At 48.5% G+C, this 15,062-nt stretch overlaps 1 protein-coding gene across 3 annotated transcripts in view; it reads left to right on the forward strand.

Moving 5' to 3' along the window:
* Positions 1-15,062, forward strand: part of Znf341 (zinc finger protein 341) — a 64,627-nt gene that overhangs the window by 32,698 nt on the left and 16,867 nt on the right. For all 3 annotated transcript variants that reach the window (XM_004630823.2, XM_023714938.1, XM_012514683.2), the window contains 5 exons: positions 2,440-2,635; positions 3,918-4,008; positions 6,865-7,058; positions 8,330-8,520; positions 10,871-11,079. In XM_004630823.2, coding sequence (XP_004630880.1) covers positions 2,440-2,635; positions 3,918-4,008; positions 6,865-7,058; positions 8,330-8,520; positions 10,871-11,079 — 881 coding nt within the window. The remainder of the gene's footprint in view (positions 1-2,439; positions 2,636-3,917; positions 4,009-6,864; positions 7,059-8,329; positions 8,521-10,870; positions 11,080-15,062) is intronic.

Raw genomic sequence — 15,062 nt, forward strand, 5'->3', positions numbered from 1 at the left:
TTCTTTTTTTTTTTTTAAATTTATTTATGTGTGTGTGTGGCCAACTCAGCCCACCAGTGGGCGGGGCTGGCTGGCATGTGGTGCTGGGGGATTGAACCATGGTCGCTGTGCTTTGCTAAGCTTGTTCTAAATAGGTGCTTTAGACCACTGAGCCATCTCACCAGCCCCTGGCTGATTTCTTGATAGCATTTTTTCAGTGTTATTTTAATTTGCATTTCCCAATGACTAGTAATATATTTCATATATTTATTTGGTGTTTGTACTTCTTCATCTGAGAAGTGTCTATTCATTTCAGATGCCAGTTTTTGGGTTGGCTCTCTAAATTTGGAGAGATCTGAATTTTTTAGTTCTTTCTTTTTTTAATTGATACAGGGTCTCACTGTGCAGTTTGGACTCATAGTGATCCTCCTGTCTCAGCCTCCCCAGTGCTGGGATTACAGGTGTGTGCCCCCATGCCTGGTTCCAGGGCCGGCACAGTATGCGTGGGGTTCTGGGGCCAGCATGACATGTACTGGGGATTGAACTCAGGACCTTGCACTTGCCAGGCAGGTACTTAGGCTACCAAACTATCTCCCTAGCCCAATTTTTTAAGTTCTTTATAGATATTAAGTTTTTTTTTTTTTTTTGAGGCATAGCTGGTAAATCTTTTTTCACATTCTGTATATTATTTCTTCATTCTGTTGATTTCTTTGTTTGTCTTTTGAAATAGAGTCTCACTTTGTAGTTTGGGCTGATCCTGAACTCTCTATGTAGTCCAGGCTGGCCTTGAACTCAAGGTGATCCTCCTGCCTCCTGAGTGATAGGATTACAGGCATGGGCCACCACACCTGGCCTGTTAGAAGTTTCTTTTGCTGTTCAATGTGACAAGTATTTCTTGAGTGCTGTATTGGTCAGGGATTGGTCAGGAAAACAAACCATGCTGGGTATTCCATTTTTGCTTGTTTGTTGAAACAGGGTTTACCTGTGCAGTTCAGGCTGGCCTTTACTCACTTTCTAGACCAGGTTGTCCTCACACCCACGACGATCTGTCTCAGCCTCCCATGTATTGGCAATACAGATGTGTAATGCTAGGTATTTCTGGTTTTTTTTTTTTCCTCTACTTTTTGGAGGAGAAACTGGGAATCAAACTCAAGACATCACGCTTGCCGGGCAGATGCTATGTCACTGAGCTGTAATCCTGCTCTGCTATGTGTTTTTGCTGGAGAGATTTAGTACAGGAAGTTGGGTACATATGAAGCTGATAGAAGGGCTAGATATAGAAGCCAGGATTTGTGGGTGACTTTGGTTTTCACGTTCACTGTTGCTTAGCTCAGAGGTGACAACAAGGACAGCAGTGGCTGTTGGAGGTGCCCTGCAGCCCCCACGACTGGAGGTCAGGAGAGGCAGAGGAACCTTGCAGTTTCTCTAAACTTGACTGGCAAACCCACCTGTCTCCTGCCACAGCTGGAGGAGGAGACTTCTACTCCCTCCTGCATCTTCACCTCCTTCCACAGCTTTCCTGGGCAGAGCCTGCCATGATCAGACCATGTGGCCAATGGAATGTGGTGGGAGCTTCCCACCCATGTGTTTCAGGGCAAGTACAGAAGGGTGCAGGGATGGTGCCTAGAGCCAGCAGACAAGCTTCAGTAGAAGCACCTGTGGGTGCCACATCAGCAGCCGGCTAAATGCGTCTGTGAATTCCTTCATTCAGCAACTGGTTACTGAGTGCCCCTGCACCCAGCATTGTTGTAGACCTGGGGATAAAGTGGTGCACAGAAGCAGACAAAAGCTCCTGCTCTCATGGAACTAAGCAGATAAAAGACAAGATAAACAGGCAAGATGTGTTATTCTAGATAATGATAAGCAGAAGCAGAGGGATAGGAAGTGGAATTTTGGACAGCATGGCCCAAAGGCCCAGCGAATGAGGAGTACCTGAGCTCTGCCACAGTGCCCCTGCCCTGCTCCAAGCCTGAAAGGCTCAGTGTTCCGTCTGTGGCTTCTCCCCCGCTGCTGCGGTGTCCGGTGGCAGTGTCAGTGAGGGGAGAAGTGATGAGGCCCAGGCTGTGCTAGGAAACCATTGCTGACAGCAATGTGAGCAGCACTGAGAATGGTGTATTTATTGGGTGCATTCTAAAGGCCACCCACTGTGCTGAGCCCTGTGTGTGCCACTTCATTGAGGCCCCAACAACCCCACAAGAGGAAGACTGTAATTGGCCCCATTTTACAGGTGTGGAAACTGAGACAGAGAAATTGAAAGACCAGGTCACTGGGGTGCTTTGGACCCACACAGTTGGCTTCATGACATGCGGAGGGGTCACAACTGTGCCCGGGGTGACTGAGCCAGGGCAGGGGACTGGATAGAGATACAGAATGGTGCTGGAGGTGGGGCCGTGGTGAGAGACCCCAGCCACAGCACCCCTATTTCCTGCAGCCTCTTCCCTCATGGTGCTGTCCTTCCAGGTGCCCAGCCCATGTGTGGAGGCTCCAGTGTACCCCACACCCCCCGTCTACAGCCCGGGAAAGCAGGGATTCAAGCCAAAAGGACCAAACCCTGCTGCCCCTCTTGCCAGTGCCACCGCGGGCACAGTGGCCACCTTTGAGCCCCCGCCCACGCTGAAGACCCGACGTGCTAAGGGTGCCGGTGCACTCTCAGAAGGTGGGCCCCCAGCCTATCTTGGGCTATCTTCCTGGGTACGCTGAGGAGCTCAGATGTGCGTGGCTGTGACCTTCCTGGGTGTGAGCTATGTGGCCCCGGTGCAGGGATACGATGGCGGACATCTTTCCTCCACATTGTCCTAGCCATAGGCTGCTTGCTTCCACTTCTCCGTTGATGATAGTTAGAGCTAAGTTTGCAGTAATGGAAAAATCTACAATAGTAGTTATTTCAAAGTAGTAAAACATTGTTTCTTCCCTTTATAGAACAAGGCAATCTGGGAATCACATGACATATTGACCAGGCACCCAGGTTTCTTCTGTCTTTCTGCTTCTCTAGTCCCAGGGTGTACCTTCATTTATTAGGGTGCCTCTTTATCTAAGGTGGCTGCTGGAGCTCCCGTCATCAGTTTCATATTCCAGGCAGTAAAAAGAGGAAGAAAGGAATGGTAACGGAGGTACCCCACATTTTCAGAATTTTTATATGAGGCTTTCACTTACTTTTCATTGGCGGGAACTTAGACTGCCACAGTCAGGTAAAGAAGCTGAGAAATGTGTTTTTCCTGAAATATCAGTGTTCCCACTATGTAAGAGATCTTGGAGGAAGGAAGGCGAGTGGGCATCAGCCAGGCAGTATCTGCCACCCTTTTGGAACTGCAGAGTGTGGGGTAGGGGTAGTGTTGGAAGCAGCAAGTTGAATGGAGAGAAGAGTAGTTGAGAATTTTGGGGGGCTTTGTAGTAAGCCACATCCTTGTTTCCTTCCACAGATGTGAGCAGCTGTCTCTGTGCCAGGCACCAAGGACTCCGGGTCTTGGTCTTCTGCCTTCAGTTGCTCACAGTCTAATGGGAGAGGCAGAGTTGCTCTAGGAAAGAGAGTAGCAGGGTGCTGGAGCTGAGAGGCTGGGGGTGCTGCTGTCCATGCAGCAAGGGGAAGGAAGCAGCTTTGTGGGTATCCACGGGACCAGCATTCCGGGAGAGGGGGCCAGCAGGCGCCAAAGCCCTGCAGTGGGACCACGCTTGAGTGCTAGCAGGGTTGACAAGGAGCCTGCTAGAGCTGGATGGAGGAAGCGCTGAGGCTGGCCGGGGGCAGGACTCAGGGAGAGCAGATTGCATCCCAGGATGAGGTAGCTGTCAAAGAGAGCATGTTCTAGGCTTTCCGCCCAAGCCCTGTGAGGACCTCAGAAGTGGCTCTTGCTCTGTGTGCACATAGCTATGGACTCCAGGGTGTGGGTTGGGGTGCTGTGGCAGGAGGGAAACCTCACCATTCCTTCCCCTTTGCATCTCAGCTGCAGGGAAGCCCAAAGCACAGAAACTCAAGTGTTCCTACTGTGACAAGTCCTTCACGAAGAACTTTGACCTGCAGCAGCACATCCGGAGGTACTGTGGGCCTGGGGGCAGGTGACTGTCCACAGTGGCAAGTGAGCCCCTGTTGTCCTTTCAGGGCATCTGGGCCTGTAGTCTTGGTCAGGATGGTTTTCCCACTTGGCTTTCAAGGCCAGGGGAAGGGGCCTGCCCACCATGATGGACAGGTGTGGGATAAACTCACTGAGAGGAACTTTACAGATGTGCAGGGCTGCCTGGTCCCAGGTACTGCACTTTGCCAGGGTAGCTAGGATCTCTGGGCTCCCTTGGCATGAGCTGTAACACCTCCTATCCCAGGAATGGCCAGGGAGGCTGGGTGTGGTGGCCTGTACCTATATTCCCAGTGCATGGGATCCTGAGGCAGGAGGATCACCAGGAGTTTGAGGCTAGTCTGGGCTGTATAGTGAGTTCAAGGATAGTTTGAACTGCATAGTAAGACCCTGGCTCGAAAAACAAAACAGACATATAAGGAATAGGCAAGGAGCCTGTCTGGGCCTCAGCTCTTTCCTCTGGGAAATGGAGGGTTGTCATGATCAGGGTCCTCATAGAGCAGGATACCTTTGTAGAGGAGGTGACTGCACGTGGTTCATTAAAAATGACATTGAGGGCTGGGGATATAGCTCAGTGATGCAGTGCCTGCCTAGCAAGTGTGAGACCCTGAGTTTGATTCCTGGTACCAGAAAAAAAAAATAGCATCGAAAAATTTGAAAAGAGATAGTGAACAGATTATTTATTTACTTTGTTATTGTAGTTTTTGGAGAATCAGTGGAAAATGTCTCAATTTGATGTGAGTGTGAGTGTGTGTGTGTGTGTGTGTGTGTGCACACAGAAGCACGTGTGTGTGTTACCAGGAATTGAACCTAGGGCATTTTTACTGAGCTATATCCCTGCTCCTTTATTTTCTGAGACAAAGTCTCATTAAGTTGTTAAGTGGGCCAGAGATAGATCTCAGTGGTACAATGACCACCTGGCAAGCTCCAGGTCCTGAGTTTTATTCTTGGTGCCAAAAAAGAAAAGAACAGCCTCCTTTCTGACCAATTTTCTAAAGTCAATTTAGGCCACTCAAGTTGGAAGGAGATTATCACTCATGAATATGAGTGAGTGTGAGTGTTTGTGTTTGTCTATGTGTGTGTATGTGTGAGCATATGTGCGTGTATATGTGTGTGTGTATTTGTCTGTGTGTGTATGTGTGAGTGTGTGTGTGTGATTCTAACCCCATCAGGAGGAAGCCTCTTCCAAGACCAGGGCTTTCCAGGCTCTCACTGATGACATTTCAGATTCTGGTCACCGCATTCTGTGCTGTGGGAGGCTGGCTGTGCTTTGTAGAATGTTTAAGCGCAGACCCGACCCCTGACCAGTAGATACCATAATGCTCTACCCTACACCTGTCACAGCCGAAACTCTCCAGATGCTGCCAGGTGTCCCCTGTAGGACAAAGTTAAACTCAGTGGAGAGCCACCAGTCTCAGTCAGTGCAGGCCAGAAATTCTGAGCAGTGATAGAGGTGCTCAAACTGGCACTGTCCCTTGCAGCAGCAGCTAACATATAGGGCCGGCTGTTGAATACCGGAACGTGGCTAGTACAGCTGAGAAACTGTATTTATGATGTAGCGTAATTTTAGTGAAAATTGTTTTTGGAGACAGGGACTCACTATGCAGTTCAGGCTGGCCTTGAACTCACTGTTTAGCCCAGCCTGTCCTTGAACTCAGGCAGTCCTTCTGCATCAGTCTCCCAAATGTGAGGATTGCAGATGCACACCACCACACTATTTCAGTGAATTTAGTACCAGGTGGCAGGTACCTACCTCACTAAATAGTGCAGCTGTGTGTCTTAATAACTTTGTTTTATAATTGAATTTTTGCTTACTTAGTATTTATGACAAGTGACTTTCCATAGCTAATGACAGTAGGATGCTTCACTTCAAAATTATTTTAAGTTTTTAAGGATTTTTTTTTTCTCCGCATGCCTTCAGGGCAGGTTTGGCTGGCTTGAGTTGTGGGGATCAAACCACAGCCACCTGAGCCTGATTGCTTTGTCGAAGCAGCCACTTAAAGAACGGAGCTAAGGGGCAGGCCCCCTTATTTAAATTTTTAAAAAGTGAGTTGAAGCTAGGCATGGTGGCACCCACCTATAGTCCCAGTACTCTAGGAGGCTAAGACAGGGAGATTGCAGATTTGAGTCCAGACTGGGAAACTTAGATCCATCTCAAAATGAAAAATAAAAAGGGTAGATATAGCCAGGTATGGTATCCCACCCCTGTAATCCCAGCATTTGGGAGGCTGAGGTAGGAGGATTGCTGTGATCCCAGGCTGTGTGGTGAGTTTAAGGCCAGCCAAAGTTACAGAGTGAGGCCCTGCTTTTATCTTTTTTTTTTTTTTTTTTTTTTTGGTGGAACCGGGAATTGAACTCAGGCCCATGTGCTTGCCAGGCAAGCGCTTATTCTACTGAGCTATCTCCCTGGCCCCAGGCCCTGCTTTTAAAAATAAAGAAAAAATAAGTGGGTTGAAGCCAGTTCTGGGTGATACTTAGGTGGATGAGGCTGTAGGATTGCAAATTTGAGGCCAGCCTGGACAGTTTGAACCATATCTAAAATATGTTAAAGAAAAATATAGAGTGGTACAAGTTGGGTGCTGTGGGTAGGGTGCTGAAGCCCTCTCTGGAGTGGGCTCCCAGCATGCGCCTGTCCTTGGCAGCCACAAAGGACCTCAGCTCAGGGCTGGTAGCTTCAGTTCAGGGAGGTAGCCTGCTTGTTTCAGCCAGTGGCTGTGTCTACGTGGTGTCAGGAGGTGGCAGCAGTGTCTGGCTGTCCCCCCTGGGTGTCCTGGTGCAGGGGCTCCGGCATGAGCCCTCTGACCAGCCTTGTCGCCCCCAGCCACACGGGTGAGAAGCCCTTCCAGTGCATCGCGTGCGGCCGTGCCTTCGCGCAGAAGTCCAATGTCAAGAAGCACATGCAGACCCACAAGGTGTGGCCTCCGGGGCGCAGTGGTGGCACTGTTTCTCGAAACTCTGTGACCGTCCAAGTCATGGCCTTGAACCCCAGCAGGCAAGAGGATGAGGAAAGCACAGGTGGGTAGGAGCTGGGAAGCTACTCTGCCTCTTCATAGGTCCGGTTGCTAGCTGTGTGGTCTCAGGACCCGCCTTGGCCTCTCTGGGCTCAAGTCTACTTTATCTTGAAAGTGGGACATAGGATGAAAGGCAGCCAAAAACTGCATGTGGCATTTTTATGGATACCCATAGCAGATATCACTACCCTGGAGTGTGTGTATGTGGTACAGGGATTTAACCCAGGGTCTTTACACTGAGATACATCCCCAGCTCTTTTTAATTTTTTTATCTCCAGATAGACTCTTATGAAGTCATTAAGATGTCCACTTTGGGCTCAAGCTTGTGATCTTCCTGCCCTAGCCTCCCAAGGCACTGGCACTACAGGCTAGCACCACCACATCCAGTGGTTTTTGTTTTGGTTGATCCTGGATTCTACCTCAGAATCTACTTTTAACAAATTGCTCCGTGAGGCTACTGTCATTGAAAGCTGTCTGAGCTTTTCCCGGGCTCTTTGTACAACATGGTGTTCTTGTTCATCTGAGCCTGAGCTGAGGCTCCTGTTCTTGTATTGGGTTGGTGTTGTACCTACACTGTTTTTGAGCAATTAACTACAGTGCTGGCGGCTGATCGAAATTTAACATGAGCATCATATAGATTTTTTATTTGTCTTTTTAAGACAGGGTCTTTCTTGCTAGGCGGTTCAGGCTGGCCTTGAGCTCACTTTTCAGCTCAGGCTGGTCTCAAACTTGGAGCAATCCTCCTGCAGGTTGTGGGCACCATGGTAGAAAGTGTGGACTCTGAGCCAGCCTTGTCCACACATTGACTCACGTGGTTGCTCAGTACCTTCTGTCAGAGCCTCCACTGGAGTAGCTGTCTGTGTCCTCTGAGTCTCACGAACTCCCTATGGGAGGTCCACACTTCCCATTGCATTGGCAACACCTGCAGTGCCAGTACCAAAGGTTCAGCCATTTGTCAAACATGATGGAGGCCCACCAGATGCCTGGCTGTGGGCCTGGAGACAGGCAGCAGTCCCTGACTATGAAGAGTGAGGAACGGCCTCACGAGGGAGGGACATTAAGCTGGTGGCTCCAGTGAGAACAAGGGCTGGGCAGCAAGGTGTGGGACGAGGTCCACAGGGTCCAGGCAGAGGACAGGGAGTAAGTCCGCACGCAGCCTTGCCCCGCCACAGGGGCAGCATCTTGGTCATTTAGCGCCTGTGCTGTGGGGAGACAAGGGAGCGTGGTAGGTGCCCCGTGACTTCTTGCCTGACTCTTCCTTGACCTTCTCCCTAGGGCTGGGTCAGACCTTGGCCGGTGCCCCACAGCCCCAGGCTTTGCCCATAGCGGGTGAGGAGGAGGGGGACAAGATGGAAGCCAAGCAGGTGGTGCTCATCGACAGCTCCTACCTGTGCCAGTTCTGCCCCAGCAAGTTCGGCACCTACTTGCAGCTCAAGTCCCATATGACCCAGCACAAGAATGAGCAGGTAGGTGGACAGAGGGCCGCAAGGGCTGCAGTCACCTGTCTGAGACATGGCTGGTGCCAGGGGCCTGTATGTGCATGTGTGCATGTGTGTGTGCATGTGTGCACATTACTGGTGATTGAATCTGGGGCCTTTGCACTCAGTGATATCTCTAGTACCTTTTACATTTTTTATTTTTGAGTCCGAGTTTTGCTAAGTCACTAAGTTTCCTGGGTTCGGCTCAAATTCGTGATCCTCCTGCCTCAGTTTCCCAGAGAGCTGGGTTATAGGCCTGCACTACCACATCCGATTTGTATCTTGAATGCTGCTTGCAAAGGGACAGGAGTTAGCCCCTCAAATAGAGTAGCTCTTATCCTTAGGGAAGATTCCTTTCAGGGGTTGATGGAGTAAAGTTGGGTGGTCCTGGGATAAACTCATAGAAGCTTTTGACTTCAGCTGGCTTGAAGACTTGGGAAGTTTGTTATCTCAGAGCATGAGGCCTGGATAGGGAATCTCCAGGCCTGAGACAGTCAGGTGACTCAGCCCAGCTTCAAGTCTTGGGTGTCTTTTCAGCTGTGGCCACCACCATTACAGGGCATGGCCATGTCCCCCACTGTGGCACCCACTGTGGTCCTTGGATGGTGGTCACTTTCCTAGGAATCAGTCTAGACATAGTGTCACTCATGAACAGTGGGAACCTTTTTAGGAGTAAGGGCACCTTTCCTAGAAATGCTCTCTAGGTCTCATTGATCAGGGTTAGCCATGTGCTCTGTCACTTAGGAATGTGTTATTCAGCAGATACGAGAGCACTGGCTTCCTAGTTAGGCTTTATTTCTCTCACATGAAAAGAAATTGACAACTAGGCAAGATTGGGCTTATACAGTGGGTCACATGTGTCACGATAGACCAGGCTTCTAGCTTCCGGTCTGTTATCCTTAGCTGGAGGCATTCATCCTTACTGTTACGGAACAGCTACTACATCTCCATCCAGCAGGACAAATGCAGCAAACATGATTTCTGCTAGGAGGCTTTTGTGTTTTAGTTCTGGGAGGGCCACCTTGAACAAATGAGGGTTCACTTTGTTAGGAAGGGTGTGTGACATTGTGTAGGCACCCAAGGAATATGTGCTACTTATCAAAGTAACATTTCCAAAATGTTAACAACATAATTCTTATATACGGTGAGACTCAATATGAAGCAGAATATTCCTTAACTCATTAATCAAAGAATTGCAAGGATTACAAAACCAGTTCAGAAAAGATGTGAAAGCCATGTGTGTGGTGCACATTTGTAATCCCAGCATGCCAGAGGCTGAGACAGGAGAATGGTGAGTTGCCATCTAGCAAGACCCTGTTTCAAAAAAAAAAAAAAAAAAAAAAAAAATCTCCAAAATCAGACTATTAAATTAAGATACAAATTTGGTTCGTGCTGTATGGGACGACAACACCCTGACCTTTGAGGTTATCTTCTCTACCTGACAAAAGTCATTACATTGGATGAGTTTTACAAGTTCACATATTTTTTTTTTTTTTTTTTTGCGGAACCGGGGATTGAGCTCAGGCCCTTGTGCTTGCCAGGCAAGTGCTTATTCTACTGAGCCATCTCCCCGGCCCCACAAGTTAACATTTAACTCGAGAGTTTGGGTCCTGAATCAATAGTAACTTCTCAGAACTAGCCCATCCCCCAAAGCACCAGAGGACCCTAGGCAGGTGTGTTAGGTCACAGTCCTCAAAGTGAGGTCCCCAGACCTACAGTGGCAGCATCAGCTAAAGATTCCTGGTCAGGAGTCCTCATACGCAGACCACCACACCTTCCACATCAGATTCCCCAGAGGTGTTGCCCAACAATCTGAGATTCTTATGTCTGTTCAGGTTTGTGAGCCACTCCTCCAGCGGAACATTGAAAGGACACAGTCATCCCTTCACTGCATAACTTGGATGATTTCTTGCTCTTTTTCTTTTGAGACCAGATCTCACTATACAGTTCAGGCTGGCCTTGAACTCACTGTGTAACCCAGGCTGGCCTCAGACTTGCAGTGATCCTCCTGCCTCAGCCTCCCGAATGCCTGGATAATTTTCCTACTTACACCTAGGCTACACAGAGAGAAAAGAATCCACAATCACAATAAAACCAGCACTGCATTGGGGTGTAGTGGCACACACCAGTAATCCCAGCACTTGGGAAGCTGTGGATAAGTGGGTCACATTGAGTTCAATGTTGGCTTGGGTTCCAAAGTGAGTTCAAGGCCAGTCTGAACTACATAGTGAAATCCTGTCTCAAAAAGACAAAACAAAACAAACCAACCACTAGTGCTCAGTAGTCAGGGGCAGGGGAAAGAGGCCAACTTCCTCACCTGCCCAGCATCTCCCTGCAGGTGTACAAGTGTGTGGTCAAGAGCTGTGCGCAAACCTTCCCCAAGCTCGACACGTTTCTGGAGCACATCAAGAGCCACCAGGAGGAGCTGAGCTACCGCTGTCACCTCTGTGGCAAGGATTTCCCCTCGCTGTACGACCTGGGCGTGCACCAGTACTCCCACAGCCTGCTGCCCCAACACAGCCCCAAGAAGGACAGTGCTGTCTACAAGTATGTGTCACCCCATCCCGCCTGGGTACATGGGCCAGCAGGCAGGGTGCGGGGTCACTGTGGTGTCACTGACCACTCAGGACCAGTGAGACACCTCCAGAGGGGAAACTGAGGCTCCAGGCTGGCGTCCAGCCTGGCAGAGTGGTTCCTGGTATTGGCACAGGGGAGGAAAACATGCTGTTCTCCTTGTATCGTTTTTCTCTGTTTTAGTTCCTTTTCTCACTGCTGGGACAAAATACCCAACACCCAAAGTTAAAGGAGGAAAGGTTTATTTAGCTCACAGTTTGTAGAGGTTTCAGTCCATAATCAGCTGGTTCCATGGCAGGGTGGCTTGGCAGAGGTGCATCAAAGAGGAGAAACAGTTCATGGCAGACAACAACCACAAGCGACAAGTGACAAACTCCAACCACAGCTCTTTCTGTCCTTTATACCTTACCCAGACTACCCACCCAAGGGCAGGTAGCTCTCACACCTTTAATCCTAGCATCACACGGTGAATCAATCAATCCCACAACCTGGTCTTTGATCCCAGCAGCGCATACTCCAGATCCAGTCACCTCTAAAAAGCACCCCATCACCTCATGAGGCTTTGGGGAGACATCTAGACAGGAGCGATAACATTTTCCTTGGCAGACACTTGTTGTAAATATATATATATATATGTGTGTGTGTATATATATATATATATATATATATTTTTTTTTTTTATGTGTGTGTGTGTGTATGTGGTATTGGGGATCAAACTCAGGACCTTGTGTTTGTCCAGAAAAAATATTCTTTAAAAGGGAAACCAGGGCTGGGTAGATAGCTCAGTGGTCTCAGTGCCTGCCTGGCAAGCGCAATGACCCAAGTGTGATCCCCCTGATACCTCATGCCCTGCCAGCCAGGTTCCAGGCATGATGTGCTGGTCCTAGAACCGGGCATGGTGATGCACGTGTGTTATCCCAGTGCTGGGGAGGCTGAGACAGGAGGACTGCTATAAGTCTGAACTGCGTAGTGAGATCCTGTATCAAATGAGAGATAGAGAGAGAGAGAGAGAGAGAGAGAGAGAGAGAGAGAGAGAGAGAGCAGTACCTCCTCATTTGTGATGGAAAAGAGGATTGTTTCTCCTAGACTAAAAATTTATGAAAATATAGTTAGGCTTAGTGGCACATGCCTGTAATCTTAGCACTCTGGGAGGCTAAGGTAGGAGAACAGGAAGATTGAGCCCAGTCTCGACAACTTAATGACTTAGCAAACCCTGTCTCAAAGGGAGTTGGGGGATGTAGCTCATTGCAAAGGTTCTGGGTTCAGTGCCCAGAACCACAAAAGCACAAACAACTGTTTGGGGGCTGGGGAGTTAGCTCAGTAGAATAAGCGCTTGCCTGACAAGCACAAGGGCCTGAGTTCAATCCCCAGTTCCAAAAACAAACAAACAAACAACTGTTTTACATCATCATCTACAAAACAGCATACTGATTCTTCTTAGAGTGAACAAGCACATATTGGGAAGTGAAAATCATAACCCAGATTTGTTGTTGTATAATCTATAAGATGTGGGCTAAAGTAAAGCGAGGTGCCAATTCTGAGACTGACCAAGGACTGGACCAAGTGTGGACTTTACTGGGGGTGAGTCTTCCAGATCCACTGTTCCATCATGTTAGTCCCCCGCTGCAGTCATGGACAGCCCCTCTGTGATAGCGACGAAGCGGCCCTGGTTTGCCACGCACTTTTTTGCCCTTAGCTCATCCTATCCTCCTCTTGGAGATGTGGCTCCTGTGGCCTGCTGTCACGGGTGTCCTGAGTCTTGCTCTGTACAGGGCCTCTCTGCCCTGTGAGTGGTCCACCTGCATTTGCCCCTGGGGATAGCTGCAGTGAAAAGCAAGGAGGGCTGTCTAGCTCCAGCTCCATCATGAGGATTTCCCCCATTTGCACAATGAATACTGCAGGCTGTGGATAGGCGACCTCTGTTACCCTGCTATGGGAAGCTCTGGCTGTAGACCCTGAGCTTAGATGCTAGGGAGACAGGCGTGTAAACAGGTGCTATCTAGACTGTGGTGGTAAAGTATTGCCATCCTCCCCTGAGGGGCAGACACCCTTGGGATGGCCTTAGGGTCGAGTCATGTCATGGAGCCACCGGCCTATGCCCAGGTCTCTATGGGTGATTGACCTTAGACAAAGTGTTCAGCCATCAGCAGCTTCAGTTTCCTCATCTCTGAAATGGGGATTAAAATAGTGTCTACCTTATTTCTTCTTATTTACACTGTATTTTATTTTTATGACACTGGGAATTGAACCTAGAGGTGCTGTGCCATTGAGCTACATCCAGCCCTTTTTATTTTTTATTTTGAAATATGGTCTCACTAGCTTTCAAGCTTCAAATTTGCGATCCTCCTGCCTTAGCCTCCCAAGTAGATGGATTACAGGTCTGCATTCACATGCCCAGCATTTCCTGGACTCCTTCTAAGGATAAAGTAAGATGAGGATGAGGTGTGTAGACATGTCCCTTGGAACAAAATAGATGCTTGATAAAGGTGATCACCTGTGATTATTGTCTTTTTTTAAAATTTATGTATTTGGTACAGGGTCTCACTACACAGCTTGAACTCCTAGTGATCCTCCTGTGCATGTGCCACCATGTGGGTGCTCCACCACGCCCGGACTCTGTGGGGGGCTCAGTGTGCCTAGGGGCATGGCACGTGGTGCCAGGGATCAAACCCCTGTCCATGCATTTATCTAACCAGGCTCTTAGTCTGCTGAGCCATCTCACCAGCCCTTCATTATTGTCTTCATTTAGATATAGGCTTGGCTGCCTACAACAGAGACCCAAGGAATAGTAGCTTAAACAAGTGAGAGTTTCTGACTCTCACAGGAAGGTTAGGCTGGTGTGGTGCCTCCATCCGGGTCCTGACTGGCTGGTGGTTCTGAGTACTGTGAATCCTGCAGCAGCCTTGGCCTGCCTGTGGGTATTGCCCCAAGCCTCTGCGATGAACTTCATGCGTGACACGGCATCCCTGCTGTGTAGTCTGCTTATTTTACCCTATCTTTACTCTGCTTTGCTTTCTTTTCTTTTTTGACCCCTCTTTCTTATCTTACCCCCCCTTTTTCTTCCTTCCTTCCCTTCTTTCCTTCCTTTCATTTTTTTGCAATACTGGGAGTTGGCCCCAGGCTCTTTGCACTAAACTACATCCCCACTCCTTTTTTATTTTGTGAGTATTGCTAAGTTTCTGAGTTGCTTGAGCTGGGCTTGACTTTTTGATTCTTCTGCCCTAGACTCCGAGAGTCCTATTTTATAGATGTGTCCTGCTGTGGTTGGTAAGAAAAAAGATCGTAATTTTTTCTGGGGGGGGGGTGAGTAGACTGGAAATTGAACTCAGGACCTTGTGCTTTCCAGATAAGCACTGTGCTGCTGAGCTATATCCCTGGCCCAAACATTGTTTTTTTTATTAGCACATGTTATTGATACATAAAGGAGTAATTACAGTGTTAGGGTCTGATATACATGCACATCATTCCTTGGTCACTTTTACTCCCCCCTTCTCCTTCCCCAGACCACTTTCCTGTGTCTACAGAGCCCCCCACCTTTTTTTTTTTTCTTCAGTACTGGAGATTGAACTTGGGACCTTGCACTTGCCAGGCAGGCACTTATGCCACTGAGCTACAGCCCCTGCTGTTGCTTCCCTGTCTCTTAATGTGGCTGGCTCTTTATTTTGCTCTTTAAATTATTTGTATTTTGGGTCTCATTTTTTAATTTCAATTTTATTATTATTTTTTTCATTTGGCTCCCTCATATTAAGGTAACTCAAAAAGGTTTTCTAAAAAACTGTACATGCATAGAAAAAGAACTAATTCCTGTTACACAGAAATAACCATTGTTGTGCCAGGGAGATAGCTCAGTGGCTTAAGCGCCTGCCTGGCAAGTGCAAGGTCCCAGGTTCAATCCCTGGTACAAAAAAACAGAAACAGGGCTGGAGAGATGGCTCAGTGGTCTAAAGCACCTACTT

Source organism: Octodon degus, unplaced genomic scaffold (assembly GCF_000260255.1).
Source record: "Octodon degus isolate 3935 unplaced genomic scaffold, OctDeg1.0 scaffold00037, whole genome shotgun sequence".
Lineage (NCBI taxonomy): Eukaryota > Metazoa > Chordata > Mammalia > Rodentia > Octodontidae > Octodon > Octodon degus.